This window comes from Pogonomyrmex barbatus, unplaced genomic scaffold (genome assembly GCF_055798465.1).
Source record: "Pogonomyrmex barbatus isolate J1 unplaced genomic scaffold, ASM5579846v1 scaffold4, whole genome shotgun sequence".
Lineage (NCBI taxonomy): Eukaryota > Metazoa > Arthropoda > Insecta > Hymenoptera > Formicidae > Pogonomyrmex > Pogonomyrmex barbatus.
The window spans coordinates 11272453-11288345 of record NW_028297138.1 but is presented as its reverse complement, the minus strand read 5'-3'; the positions used below and the strand labels follow the sequence as shown (position 1 = coordinate 11288345).

General features: G+C 44.8%; 1 protein-coding gene across 5 annotated transcripts in view; it reads right to left on the bottom strand.

The window, feature by feature from the left end:
- LOC105432994 (protein Wnt-2) overlaps positions 1-15893 on the bottom strand; it is a 57443-nt gene that overhangs the window by 27841 nt on the left and 13709 nt on the right. For 2 of the 5 annotated variants that reach the window (XM_089080789.1, XM_089080790.1), the window contains exon 1: positions 11318-13563. The exons of 2 other annotated variants lie outside the window; for them this stretch is intronic. In XM_089080789.1, the coding sequence (XP_088936915.1) occupies positions 11318-11394 (77 nt within the window). In that variant the 5' untranslated portion in view covers positions 11395-13563. Of the gene's footprint in view, positions 1-11317; positions 13564-15893 lie in introns of those variants that run through there. One more of the 5 variants, XM_089080788.1, reaches the window with a different exon arrangement.

Sequence of the window (15893 nt, the reverse complement as noted above, 5' to 3'; positions counted from 1 at the left end):
AGGAAGAGAGGGACAGAGGAGAGAGACAGAGTGAGGAGAGAAGCGATTCAATTTATGTCTCGACAATGTGGCTTTGTCTCGCCAAATTATCATACATGAACCTATATACATAATCCCTTGTACCGGTGCATTATCATATCATAGCCACGTATTAAAGTACCAGTCCCTCTCTGCCTCATCCACCCCCCTGCCCGTAAGTTGTATCAGAAGAGGCGCCTATGTTTATGCGATCGACAAAAGAAATTGTCGGTCGTCTCATCGATTGAACGCCCCGGCGCGAGATGCGAGGGTTTCACAAAGTATCTTTGATGTGCGACGCGCGCCGACACTTCCGGTACGCCCAGTACCGGAGGTATGCAAAGTTCCGAGAGCGTTACGTTCAAGAAAATTGGGACATTACTTTCTTCCACGGAGACATATGACAAGCATAAAAATATTTGAAATTTTTTAATCCAACTACGGCTCTTCGTTCGAATATATTGCCGTAAATACGGTATTATATCTTTTTCTTCCTCTTCTATCTCACCGCCATCTGGTTTGCATTCTACAACAGAATCTATTGTTCTATTGTTGTCAGCGAGAGAAAAACGTTTAAAGTTGTTCGCATATGTGACACGCGGAGCGATGCCAAATAAATTCTGCAAGTCACTACGCGGCTCGAGGCAAGGATCGTCGACGAAACGACGCGAAATTAGAGGAGAGTAGGAGAGAAGCTTGGGGGACAACATCAGCAAGCACCTCAATGACAGGGAAGATTTCTCAATCAATCCAGAGCGTATCTCTCGCGCGAGGCTCTCGAGGGACTTGAAAATCCGAGGCGATTGACGAGATAATTACATGCACGTAGACCGCGTAATATGTTCGTCTGTCAGTCTTGCAGGGAAAAGAAGAACCGAAGGGGAGATAGAGATAGATAGAAGGAAGAAGAGAGAGAGAGAGAGAGAGAGAGAGAGAGAGAGAGAGAGAACGGAGGAAGCAAGAGAAAAGAGAGAGATAGAGGAAGACGAGGAGAATGCTTGGTAGCATTTGGCTCTTGTGCTACCGCTGGATCCGCCTCCGGCCACCCACGGCGATGATCGTCGTCGACGATGATCGGTTTAACCTCCACTCAAATCGTCCACGAATATTTCCATTTGCATAATAGAAATTATATGTGCGCCGGGAGGAATCCGGCGTGAAATCATCTGCCTTTTTGCAACGCTGTTAGGTGCACGCTATTTCATAGACGATTTCAGACGAATTTAATCGGTAACTTATTGCGATATCAACGGTCAAACGACTCGACGTTATATCGAATCAACGGCACGTAATATTTCCGCAGTGAGTAATTTTATTTCCATTAAAAAAATTCTCTTTTATCGCACTTTCGGATAGGAAACCCGAGGAAAAAGTATCAAGGACAGAGAGGACTCACCTGCTCGTACGTGGTGCTTCAGAATGAGCCGTCTCGAAATCTCGTTTGGCATCAGATTTATTTCGGCGAGTTCCGCGAAATTGTAATCGATGCGCGTGAATGTGGGTAGTGCCGATTGTTTATTAAGATTGGCTCGATGATGAATGCACCGTGTCGCATAATATGTGGGACAGCGAATAAACCACGGGTATGGCGAGTAGTCTTCGGTTATACCTGTGTACTCGCGGATACGTAATACAACATACTCGCCGTGCTTTATGCCAATGGGCTTTGCAGCTTACAGCACGTCGACGTGCTCGAGCAGGCGCGATAAAGCCCAAGGCTCGAGTTTAACGAAGCGCTTAATTCAAGGCACGACCTTTATTACCGATCAGGAGGACGTTATACCTCCTCGCCAGCTCGCGATCATGCGAATCGACTACGAACGAAGAAAGTCCACGGCAGAATCGAGTGTGTATCCTTTATTATCCGTGGATTAAACAAAATAAACGTGCCGGCAGACAAGTAGGTGAGCGGAGAAAGTGAAAGCCGCGCTCTCGTAGCGTAGGAAATGAACTTTAATAAAATGTTTTTGCACGCGAAGGGTATCATATACATATTCAGAATAATTAATAATAATAAATGCTGAATTCTCGCGACGATCACATTCGGGGATTCGTGTCGATTAACGTTTCTTTCAATTTTATTACGGCGCAAGAAACACACGTCCGTGTCGGAGCGACTTTTAAAATACATAAGCGCATGAAAAAAATTCTTTTTTTTTTTTAATCGGAGTTGTCTCTCGGAAACGAAACAAAATCCGACGCGCGGCTGATTCGGAAGCGGATCACGTTAACCCGCGTGACATTTCGTGGAGGACCCTCGGCGACATGGGGCGCGCGGGACGCGTGCGCGCGCGCGCGCCGTGCCGGTCGTACCGCAGAAATGACTCATGTGAACAACTCAATGTCCTGATAACGATCAGCTCATTAAAGTCCCACGGCGGACCGAAATACGGCCTACCGGGACACGGCCGAGAGACGGAGACCGGTATGTACGCATATGTACATACGCACGAAACGTACGCGGACGAGACGAGCTCGCGAACCGAGCTCGCGCGGCTCGCGAGCGGAATAACTCGGGGAGAGCGGGCGGCTCACGTGGAAATAGAAGTACGATACGGCGGGAGATAAATAGATAACGCGGAGGAATAACGGAGGTCACGGGTCTGGCATTTCGGAACGTGTGATCGAAAGAGATACACTCGGCGCAGTCGACGTGGGCCCTCGACGCGCGGTAGATTTAGATAGCGGCCGCAGAACTCGTCGCGTCGGGCTACGTCTCCCACAATTTTCCCGCTCTTCTGTTAATCTCCTCCGATTTTACCGATAGAACTAAGTTACTAACATTACAAACCTGCTGGGCTCTCTGCCCAAGAACCTTCATTCGCGATATGATACCTGATCGGGAATTTGAAAAATTGAAATGTATAATTGAATTTACACGTAAGTGAAGAAATCGACTTGTGTAAAAAAAAAAATTACATTATTTTTCTTCGAAAGGTTATTAACGTTAATATGTTGTAAGAAACGTATGTTATTAAGTAATTTGTATATACGTATTGAAATGGCCTTTTTGCCATAAAAGTAAATAATGCAGATCCGAGAAGAAATCTTTCTTCGTTGATTAATTAGATAAAAGTACGATTCGTTCAATCGGTAAATGACGCGATATTCCCAGAATACTATTAATGTCGCAGGAGTGGCGAGGAAAAGTGGTCGGCGATAAAGGGAGGAGGGGAAATGAGGGAGAGAGGAATAGCTTTTACATATTATATTATAAGTATATTCCACGACTATCGCGAGCGCGCGATTGCTACTGGCGAGAGACCTACACGAGAAATCAAGCTTTTGCATGGTGGAGGAAGATGGAACGTCGACGTTACGTGGTGTTGGAATTTGATTTACGACGACGCGGGAGATTTAATCGACAACTTCTATCGCGCTCGATAGATACGCCGTCGTGAGCAATGTCAACAGGAATGCCATTACGGACTTTTCCGTTTCGATTTTATAGGAAAAAGTTAAGAGCGATACGCGCACACGCGTATATACGCGTGAATTCCGACGACGGGATAGATGCGAGGGAGATTCGCGGCTAAACGGCACGGTTAAAGACGTGACTTTAAAAGCATCGTCGGATCCCCGAGTGCCATCGCGGTCTAAAAGGCCGAGCCAATCAAACGGCGAGAAAAAAAAAGGAACATAATTCCATCCTGCACCATTTGGTCTTACTGATAAAGTTTATTTCCATCATTGGAAGAATGTTTGTTTTACGACGAAAGAATGTTATTAAGAAAAATTGTCGATGTTACGATCGAGCGACAGACCGATTGAATAATTTTTCTTTTTTTTTTTTTTATCTTTTTTTTACCTTTTACCAGAAAATTACGAACAACTACACTACTAAATTGATTCTGTTTGCTTTAGGGCTACTTAAAAGTAAAGATGAATGGATATCGAGACACGCGCAAAGTGTCGTTACTTTAGGGCTAAAAGATTGAAAATGTCCACGCCATTATCGAGATCGTTAACACAGATATTTTTGAGATTTTGATCTCTTGCCAGGCAGGTATAGTGCCCAAAATGTCTCTGTGGGGAGGCTCCTACATCCGGAGAGGTGGCGAAAATCTTAAGACTTGGCGCCTAAAGATTCATTGGGGACAGCTTCCTATTTTGTCCTTTTCAGATCAAGATTACGATCGTGTCAGCGATACAGAATTAATTGTCAAAAAGAATAACGCAAACAAACTCTTAAGCAGCATGTTAAAAATATCAAGCGGTACGTCGATTTGTTTTTTTTTTTTTTTTTTTTTTTGATTAATTTTTTGCTCATCGTATCAGTTGTAACTTTCAAAATTAATTGGATCGTAATCGCGTCAGCGTATTCAGCTTGTTATAAAAGTTTACATTAATTTCATGAAACGCACGATACGCGTAGCGTGTACGTTCGGCCGAACGAAGGTGTTATTACCATAAACGGTCGCGCAAACAAACGAAAATGGCCGTAAAATGTGAAATGCCGCGCCGATTCAAATCGGTAATGATCGGCTGTCGATGTAATTACGACGGATTAAAGTTAATTAGATTTGGCGCACTTAACCGGAGCCGTGCCGGGCCAGAGATAGTTCGCCTCGCTCGCTCGCTCGGCAGTCTCTGTCGTAATAAACGGTGATAATTATAATGAAAGCGCGGATTATAGTGATTATCCGAAGGCGCGGGCATTCTCTCTCTCTCTCTCTCTCTCTCTCTCTCTCTCTCTCTCTCTCTCTCTCTCTATCCGGCGCGCTTGGTTGTAATCGATCGAAACCCGTGTTGCGACCCGAGTCGAGTCACTTCGAGGCAGTTTGAATACATTAAACTTTTGTCACCTCGAAAAGATTGTGACGACGAACGAGCATCGCCCTTGCCCGCGCTTCCGCTTAGCAAAATGCGCGCGCGCGCGGAGGGCGACGGTCGACATGCCCTTTTTGCCGAGACCGACCACGCAGAAGATCTAGGATCGAGGCCTCCTCCTCCTCCTCCTCTTCCTCCTCCTCCTCCTCCTCCTCCTCCTCCTCCTCCTAGGGTCCTTCAAGTGATTCCGCTCGAATACATCATTAGCATAATTTTCTATGAATTTGTAATCGAGTACCGAGTGCCGGATACTTTTTCATGCTACGAAAATAGATACTCGATCGAATTTTCTGTCGCACGTATAATTTTCACACTGTGTACCGTTCTATGGAGCCTAATCGAAATATCATGTAAATAATGACCCTTAAGTTTTATCAGCTATTGGCTCGTTGATACAGGTAGAGCGTGTAATTATAACATCCTCCTGGCCAATTACCAGTCGCTTATTTTTGGTCGACTGTTACACGGCATGGTCCGCTAGGTAGGATACTTAAACGTTCGCCAGTTTAAATGTAAATAGCTTCGTCTACCTGGCAAATTGCTCATGGTTGATCATATACCATCCGGAATGAAGAAACACGCCCTGGATGCGCGCGCAGGGCGCGTTTCCCCTCGTCCCGATCGTATAAAGAAAGAACGCAATTCTTTTTTTTCGAGGAAGAAGAAAAAAACCCGTTCCTATTATGAATTGTTCTCGTCAGTCCTATCCGGGATCGTACCTCGGTGATGAGGTGATCTAGGGCGTAGAAAATTATTTTACATATTATTTCTCCGCAATCCCCGTGTATCTTGAATATAAATCGTGGTGGGCGTGGTACCATACTTTACATATGAAAGAAACTACCATTTTTTTCTTTTTCGAGAAATCGGATTGGATCCTAATTAGGTTACGGAAATTTTTCTTTCCAAACAGGATCTGTGATTTCCTTTTCGGGAACTACGACTCAATTGGAGCAAGCTTTTTATGTAAACATGACATTAATATCGGCAATCCCTTTTTGCGCTAAAGGTGACAATATGGGCGCTCCTTCAACCTTTCTGCTACAGTTGATTCAACTTGCGAATGTGCTCATGCGCGGCAAATATCACGACCAATGTTGACCGTCGACTGCTCGACTTTCTGTCACAGGCATTTGCAGATATTTTAATGTCGCTTTGTATATCCTACCTTCCCTCTCTCAGAGAGCGAGCCCTTTATGTAACTGCAACTCGTCGTTTGGCTCTTTGTCTTTCTCTTTTTCGTTCTTCTTGTTATACCTCTTTCGGCCGACATCTCCAGACTACTGGTTATTTTAATTGGATCTTCGTCGAAACTTTTTCACCCTCACTCGTCCCAGCCTCTACCCTTTCGAATACTCTTTTCTCTCATCCTTTCACGATTCCTCGAATGCACTCCGATCGATTTTTGTGCGCAACATATCGTCCTAAGGAATTCCACGGAAGAGACCAATACCGATGTGCATGGTTTTTATTTCGGTTTCTTTATACAATTCAATACATGTGTATATCGAAAATTTTATTTCTCACTTTATATACATATATATTTTTTTTCAGGAATAATTTTATCCCTCGCATTCTTTTGATTAGATAAACCTGTCTTCATTTTATATTCTTTATTAATAAATAATTATTTTTGTAAAATTTGATATTTAATTAATAAGTGAAATGAAAACAATTTATTATAAAAAGATAAAGACTTATTTCGTTTGTCTTCTCTATAAAATGTCTCGCCTCAGCATTATGAGAGCATATTATAAAAGTCCTACCGTAATACTACTAACGTTAACTGCGAAAGTTTTATATCTTGGAGAACGACCACGATAAATTTCCACCGACGTGGCATTCACGACGAGATTAGGAGGCGAACGGATGCGAAAATCATGTTGCATTCAGAGTGCACTGAGATATGGCAAAAGATATTCCTCGATTCCGCTACTGTTAATAAGAAAAATTGAAAAGTGATAAAAATTATGTGCAACAACCGAAGAAAATTGTTTACAATTTTAACAAAGAGAAATTTATTCACGCGAGTGTGTGAATCGCATCGAATCAGTTTAAATCGTTGGGACTACGTGAAAAAAATTTAATTAAATTCACTCTGCTAAGTCACATACGTCAGTCAATCATCTCAGACTCAATATTTTGCAGAAAGAGATAAATTTTTGTTGCAGACTGTTTAGCAAATCTTTGGCGCTGGCGAGTTCTTTGTACTGACCGATGCTGAGTCAGCGCAAATATGTGTTGCACATCGCCTTTTTGTAACCGTTAGCCTCTTGTCTCGACCACGCGGATCCTCGCTCAGAATAGCTCTAAGACGATGGGGATATTCTTCCGAAATCCTTTTTTTTCTTCTCGCGCGAATTGGTACATCTATATGCGTGAACCGTAATAAGCGCCAGCGCATCTACTATCGGCATCGGATAAAGACAGAACTCTACTACCGAACCGAACTCACCGAATGGTATTACCACTAACCTCGCCACAGGAGGGCTCCGGTCCGGAGCTCCGGCTTACTTTAACACTGTCGGATCTTAATTTAATCCCTCCCTTCTCCTTTTCTTTCTCTCTCTCTCTCTCTCTCTCTCTCTCTCTCTCTCTCTCTTTTACTTACTCGCTGCGAACGATGCAAGAGACCGGCTGGAGCTCGATGCATCGATGCACTTTGTTGAAGCAACCGCGTTGGTAGAAGCACGAACTCGTGTAGTCGTAACAAAATATATTGTGCTAAACAGATACTAAATTGTTTCGTCTCGAGGGTTTCGTTAAGGATCATCGAGCACGCTGCACGAGATGGACATTGATAATTGAATAAGCGAATCGAATGAATCCCCCGCGACGGGACTCTCGTTACGTATAATATAATTACACGTCAATGCCGTTTCGTCATGGATTCATTATCGTTAAATTGCCCGCGTCGATTAATCCCAACGTCGACCGATATATTAAACAAATAGCTGTAACGGAGCCGCGGGAGGGAAGAAAAAGCGGGCGCACCACGTTAAAGCGTAAGCGGCGGACCGGAACGAAAGGATACATGTGAACGTCACGCATGGCGATCGCGAACGACGTGTAACCATTATCATAAATATATTAAATCTGATCCACGGCGGGCTAGAGCGTTCCCGCAGCCCGGTCTGGGTCGAGCGACGTGATCGTTCAATTTCCACGCCATCGCGCCGGAAGACAAACGATCGGCGGTTCTCGTTACGCGCTCCACGGATCGCCTGTTGCACCGATAGAATCCGACATGTGTCCCGGTCGCGAGATCCCCGCGCCCGGAAAGTGACACGCACGCCTACCGGTGCTTACAATGTACGAGCCTTTTCACAGCTATTTGTAAATGTCAACGGGACTCCCTTGAATGGACGCGTGGAGGTGCTCTTTTTCAAAAGCCAGTCATTTCAATATATTTATTCGATATATCTCTCATGCGCGTATACGTGTGTGTTCTTCCGTAGCGATGAGGAACAAAATATTCAAAAATGTAGCCAAACGACGATGCTCCTAGATCTGATCTCTATACTTAGAACGCATCAAAAGAAAGCAAAGGAAGGATAAAATTATGAAAAAAAAAATTTTCTTTCGATTTTCTTGATTAGCTTCGTTCACTTTGTTGATCACTCTGTTCTCTAAATTATTATGATTATGATTATAATTATTATTATGTTATGATTAGAGATGCGTGTATGAACTTGTTATTATTTTCGACTTTATTTACGAAATGTCAAAATTCAAACATTCGTTTACATTAGTATTGGGATGCATATAAAGACTTGATCCCTATCATGTGAGTAAGCGTAGGGGATGACCGAGGAATCCTGCTCAAAGCAATATCTCTCCGTGATCGATGAGGATCCTTCCGCACCTGCATATTATGCTTCTCGCGTACGATCACTTGGAAATCGTAATTTAGATTGATACCTGACGTTTCGTTAAGTATATCGCGCGTTTAAGTGCCGAGACACACTTTTATCGATAGGATTCCGAGGCGCGATAGGTGATGATGAATGGCCGTCAGTCGCGTTGAAAGAGAGAGATTATTATCTTTATATTCTTCTTGTAACGCCGATCTTAATATATACGAAGAATGCATCACGATCAATTTAAGAATGCTGCATTTTGATGCGATCTCTCTCTTTCTCTCTCGCAGGGAAAATAATACTTTTTAATTATGCCCTCGAGGAATGTAACATCAGAAGCAGCAATCATTCAGAGTAATAAAAATTAAAGCTTTCGCAATTTGTTATACAACAATTCTTTACAACAGATATAAAAGAGCACATCGAGCTCGTTACTCGATACACCGGTCCACCGGTTTAAGCTCGCATAACTTTTGAAAACGATGATTACTTTTTTAATCAGCTAAGGAGCTGTCATGTTACATTTTCTGAAAGTAAACACGATATCTTCGCGACGACACGATGCGCGCCGATGTCCGTATATCGTACTCGCCATTTTGTCCTGCATCATTAATTTCTGATAATCTATAACGTGTTCGACAAGACGACAGATTCCGCGTGTCGCGGACGGAACGCGTCAAAATATCGTGTTTATTAAAAGTACTCGAATCGTTTCTCTCTTATTTTCTTCCTCGGTAACGACTACCGACGACTTTGTCAAAAATTTTCAAGTAATCATCGAGAATTTATCGCGCATCAGGAAATTATGCGGTTGCAATTCCGCGCAGCAATTATATTAGGCTTGATTCCATCTGTTCTTTGTTTCTTTTTCGCATCATCGGTGCGGACTTTATTCCCGTCGAGTGCAATGGGATGGGCTCAGCGCCGACGTTCGCACCCGACGAAACGATCTCGTTTCCGCCGTGTGACGACGACAGGCCGATCGGCCTCGATCCCTGTCGCATCGCCGCTTCATTCATCCACTCGGCTTCGCTCATTACGCAGCCGATAGCAAAGCGGCTCGTAAAACACAACGAGCACTCTCCGCGACCGTTTCGCACGGGCATAACATTAAATTCGGTCGGCTCGCAATCACGCGTTACGCGCCGCGCATTATATAAACGTTTCATTTCGTCCGGCATCCGTAATTAGCTCTGAATGACGGCCGTTCTTGTGCATATTAAATCATTAACGTGTTTATGTAACCGGGCATTAAGTCGCGGCGGAAATTCCAATCGCCTCCGTTAATCGCTATCAATCTTGACCGATTGAACCCCGCCAGGGATTGTGATTCGAGTCTACGTATTGATACTTTCTACTCGACGTTACCTTCCAATGTCTAAGGAAAAAGATGCCAAAAATATGAATATTTGGGAGGAAGTATTAAAGTAATCCTTTCTCTCGATACCATTCTATAAGTATGCGTTCCTATGGCACGGCCTCACACTTTTGTGGCCATGACAAAATGAATGAGACACAGAGCTTGTTTCGAAGGCTCTCCGGCAATTTGCAGCGGATACCGCATCGATCGTAGATCGTTGATTTGCTAATAACGATCTCGTAAAATGTCACGTTATCGTTATTATCCGCCATTGATTTCTGTTCATCGAAGGCGAAGGAGAAAGTAATTCATGTACGTTCGATATAAGAAGTTTTTTTTACTATATCGAAAACATATCTTGGAGACATATCAACTAGATAAGTTTATTATATCAATTTTTCTAATTTCACTTCTGAATGCCGAATCTATTCATGCTTGTTAATTAATAACGAGAGATCTTTATACCAAGATCCTTCAATGTGCAAAATAGAAGAAAAAGATTAATTTTAAATCCAATATTTTCACATATAACTAAGAATATAATCTTCCTAAAAATTTTGTTAATTTGATTGAATTTGTATTGATGCAATTATTATTATTTTCTTTTATGTGAACTGTAATATTCTTGCTTATATATGAGAATATACAGTCTTGATTAATTTTTTTTCTATGCGTTAGCGTTAATCAATCTCGATGTTTTTCGCATCCTCTCTTTAAGAGAAATGTTATCGTGTATACAAATTGATTATGATCTTTTGAACTCGTTGGATCCTGTAAAGTCAATACGAAACGTTCGATTTTGACGCGATTATGACGGGCCTTCAGCACGTGTCCGAGTCACGCGTATCGCGACCTCGCGAGAAGAATCTCCCTTCCGATCCCTTTACTCGTTACTTCGGCGAATAACGATCGTAATCGACGCTGCAATTTGCGTACGCACTCTAGCCTCGGGCGACTATCGATTAACATTTTCACTTGCCGCGCGGTATAATCGAGAAACGTTGACAGCTTTCTTACACGCTACCTCTTTGAGATTACCGGCAGATAAACTGGAAGTACTATATTGTTAGCAAATCGACTGTTTGTTAAAAGCTTTTCTCATGTCTCACTACGCAATTTCCAACTTCCATATCAATTCAGCGCGATCTACGAGACTGCTGATCACTTTAATCCCTACGTTTACCATCATCGCTTTTAATTCGCCCATTTAATTCCTCTATTGTGTTCTGTAAATAATCTGTTTCCTCACCTAGTTTGCCGTGGCTCCTGGATTTGCCCAAGAATGAGAAGGGCTATCGCGATTGTCGCGATATCACCGCGACGCATCTCTTACATCACAATCACCTTGTTTTTTTGAATGTAAAAAGCGGATATGCACGCGACAAAGTTTTACGCTTCCGCGGTCAGCAGCACCCGGTCGGACGGCGGACGAACGACGGCTCACCGGAAGTTGACCGCTCGGAAACTGGGATCGACCCCGTTCCGTTGTCGACTCGGATCGTGTGAGATTTTGTCGTGTGTGCAGTCTCCGTTACCGCCCGAGCCCGCGGTCTTCACCTCTCTCAGGTTCGCCGCGGTACGGACGGTATTTTACAGCGGGGAACTTTGTCTTCGCTGTTTATCCAACGCCGTCCTCGAGTCGTGGGAAGTTCCCTCGCCGTGATTTCGATCATTGTAATCACTCCGCGTTCTCGTTAGCACCTCGTGGCGACACAAAGCCGCGGGCGGACGCGCGCACCGCGCGCTCGTACCGGACAGGTGCGAAAGAGCCGAACTGCAGAACCAACATTTGGATTTTCTAAAGTGTTTGCACGCTTAAAACCCGCGTCCCGCGCCGCGCCGCGCGCCCCAAGTATTTACGATTCCCAAATACTCTTTCCCGAGAGGCGCTCTCCTCTCGTCGCGACGACGACCGAACGGCCGAACGATTCGTATCTCTCGCGTATATCTCCCAATCTCCCAATCGTATCGATCGCGTATCGCGTGCCACGAGTGGTACCTCCATCGGTGATAATTGAGACCGGACTCGCAGAGGGCTCGCGATCCGGTAAATTCGATCAGCGGGTGGTCACGGCCGCGATCACGAAGGAGTCGAGCGTGCGCACTCGCGCTCCTCCTCGACGTGAGCCTTGCCGCTGGCAATCGGTGGAATGTAACTTTAAGTGAGATTTACTCGAGCCGACCTTAACGAGACGCGATCCAACTCGATCTTAGAAAGTCTTAAACGCCCGGTAAACGCGTTTATCCGGAAAGACGACGGATCGGTTATCCTAACGAGCGGAGAGCGCAGATCTCGCGCGCGCTGGTCTCTCGTTAGCAAATAGATACTAATTAAAAAGATAACTAAGTACCGTCATTATCGGCGCGGCATACTTTATACCCGAGCTTCCGATCGTCAGATCGCAGATACGCGCGGCTCACGCGACGTGGACGCGCTATCGCCGTGGAACGACGATCTTTTGCCGTCTCACGCGAGAATGTCGGTCGATTGTCATCGCCACGGAGATCCTCGTCGCCGTCGTCGTCTCGTTAACGATTTCGATGCCGAGGAAACTTATCAGCCGGCTCATCATCGTTACTCCCGCGCTCAAGACGCTTAACGATCCTCTCCTCCGCCGGCGGAGATCGCACTGGCGAGATCGCGCAAACTGCAAAAACCGGTGATCGATCGTCCGGCAGTCACGGGAAAGACGTGTTCGCTTCGCATCGCTTCGCGATTATTCCTCTTCTTCCACCGGCCGAGTCGCCACTCGGGTTCGCTACTGGCCCGAACGGAGAATTCCAGCGTTCAAAGAGCACCCTCCCGACGAGAGGAGCCCCGCTACCGGTTCTTATTGTCTCGTTGTCTTATTGTTCCACCGTGTCAGTCCTTTTGAATCCCGCGCCTCGTCGACTTGGAACACTTCGTCGCGAACAAAGCGGCGTACGAAGAATATCCCTTGTGAAGCTCTTTCGCGCCACTTCCTGTCCGGTGGTTCCCTTTTTGTTCGATCGGCAACCCTCGGCTCGGTACTCGCGAGCCCGTCGCGCAATCGGCAATCGTTGGCCGGCACTCGTTTTATAGCTGCGATTTTAAAGCAATCCAGCGTTGTCCTCGATCTTTTCCGCGCTCCACAGACCGACTCTCGCGAGAGCCGTCAACTTCCTTCACGCGTCGCCGCCTCCAAGTCGTATCGTTCGTTGCGTGTTGTTATTCATCGTCCAGCCGCGTCACGAAAGAGATGTCATCGCCTCCGTATGTCAGAGATCGATAAGCGCTTCTCTCAGACGACAGAAATTCTCCCGGTGGACAGGAAACGCTTGTTTATGCGCTTGTCGATCGATTTTTAATATACGAGCGTGATCATTCAGCTGACCGTCAGTCGCGGGATACGATCGCCGATTCGTTTGTATCGTGTCGCGTGCACGACACCGGCACGCGTGCGAGAACTGGAATAGAGGGTAACTGTGCAAGGTGTGCGATACAACTTGGTGCTCAAGGTAACCGCCACCACTACTGGCACCACTACCACCACCAGAATCATCAGCAGCAGCAGCACCACCACCACTACCACCACCACCACCACTACCACCACTACCACCACCACCACCACCACCACGACCACCACTACTAGCATCGACACTGTAACCAACGGCACTGCGATCGCCGGCTACGAGTTCCTGCCATGGGGAGCCAGCCACCGGAGGGTTACTCAACGAGTAACTCGCGGAGAGTTCGATGAGCAGAGCGCATGGGAATTTGAACGAGCGGGCAGAAAGTAAAGCGCGTGTTCGGTCGAGAGGAGGGCCCGCGATGGACTGGCCTCGACCACAACCCGAGTCCTCCTACCTTTGGGATCAGGTCCCGCAGCTACGATGTTACCTCTACGATCCTACCTTCTCGCATATCTCAATCTCTCTTTCTCGCTCCTTTACTTCGCTCGCCTCTTTCTCGTTTCTCGTTCTCCTCATCTCTCTCTCTCTCTCTCTCTCTCTCTCTCTCTCTCTCTCTCTCTCTCTCTCTCTCTCTCTCTCTCTCTCTCTCTCTCTCCTCTCTCCCTCTTTCTCTCTCCCTCTCCCTCTCGCCTTCTTTCTCCCTGTCACTCTCTTGCTCTTTTCCTTCGTTCTTATTCTCTTCCTGCTCTCTTACTTCGCTTCTCCGTTTCATTTCCACCCGATTCCCCGTTACCTTTCCTTCGCGTTGCTGCTGTGCGCGCTATATTCTCCCGGTCGCTCTTCTCGCTACTCGTCACTCGCTTTGCTTTAGTTTGAAAGTTACTTGCCCGCCTGCCGTCCGTCGGTACTCTTCTCTTTATTTCTCTCTCTCTCTCTCTCGTTCTCGAATGCGAGATCGTCATACGTCTGTATCCGCAAAACCGCCACTGCGGATTTGTGCCATTGCGCGCTTTCGATCGCACACCAGATATCACGGCGATGATGCGCGAGAATCGCAAATGCTTATTACTGTCTCAATATACGATATCCGTAATGGCAATGAAGCCAAGCCATTCAGCGTAATAAAATGATATAAATTTTAAAGCAATCGAATATTTATCCTCTGATGCCGATCCCTATTATGATGATTTTCATTAGCTGTCATAATTATTTGCGTAATTCATATATAAAATTATTATAATATTTTTATAATTATGAATATACAATTTTATATTAATATATAAAATTGTATATTATTGCATAAATATTTGCATAATTATTTTTGTATAAAATTGTAGATTCTACTCAAGGACGAAATAGGCAAACTAATTATGTTACACTTCTTTATTTCTTCATAAATCTTTCTCTGTAAATCCGGATTATTTAAAGATCGAGAGTCTGATTAAATTGTTCGATTAATTGAATCCACTTTCAGCACGAACAAGATAATTGACTACTCGTACACCTACGTTCGGCAGAAGGTCAGACCCCATATCGTTATGTTGTAACTTTTTTTCTAACATGCTATGCATTGTGCTCAAATTTATTAACTTCAACGTGGGTTTAACCTCGCAAATTATAGCGCGAAAGCTTTACGAGCTGCGTTACTCGAGGCTTTAGACTGATGGAACGAATTGATCACTTTAATTTAAGATAAAGCCGTATCTAACGCCTGCAGATATAGTTAGTTATAACGGGAGTTTTTTATTACACGCGCAAACAAGACACGCGCAAAAGCTACATCGTCGATCATTATCTCGGTTATTATTAATCTTCGTCTATCTGCATTTCTAAATAAAAAATTTGTGATCATTTAATGACGTAAAAGACCAAAGTAGCTATGTTATCTCTGTAATATTATATAACCGAGAAACGTGATGAATGATACACATCTGCGTGCAAAAGTCTGATCCTATCGCGGACATGCCTTGTTTCGAGAGTGGACCGGTCGATCGGTCCGATCGACTTGAGGTGAGCTTGATATATAAGAGATGTGTTCTATCCGGCTGACAAGTACACATCGACACACTTAAGAAAATACTCGAAATACTACCTGAACGGTCTTCGCGACCGAGAGGATCTGGTTGCTCTGGTAGCGAGGAATTTTAAAGATGTCACTCACAAAATCTGTCTCGTCGCGTTGTAGTCGGAAGAGTCCTTCGCGGTCGAGAGAATCCTTAAATACGGGACTGATGAGAAAAAAAAGAGCGTTGAAAATAAAGCAACTATTTTTATAATCAACAAATAGAGACGTACACGGCTCATTCATTCGGTTCCCCGATTTTTCCTTTTTCTTTTACGAGCGATATTCGGGGAAGTTATCCGTGCCGTCGGGATACTATTCGTGACATCGGAAATTAGTGTGTCGAACTCTGGGCAATTTTCTGGCCTCTTATAGTCCCGTGGCATGC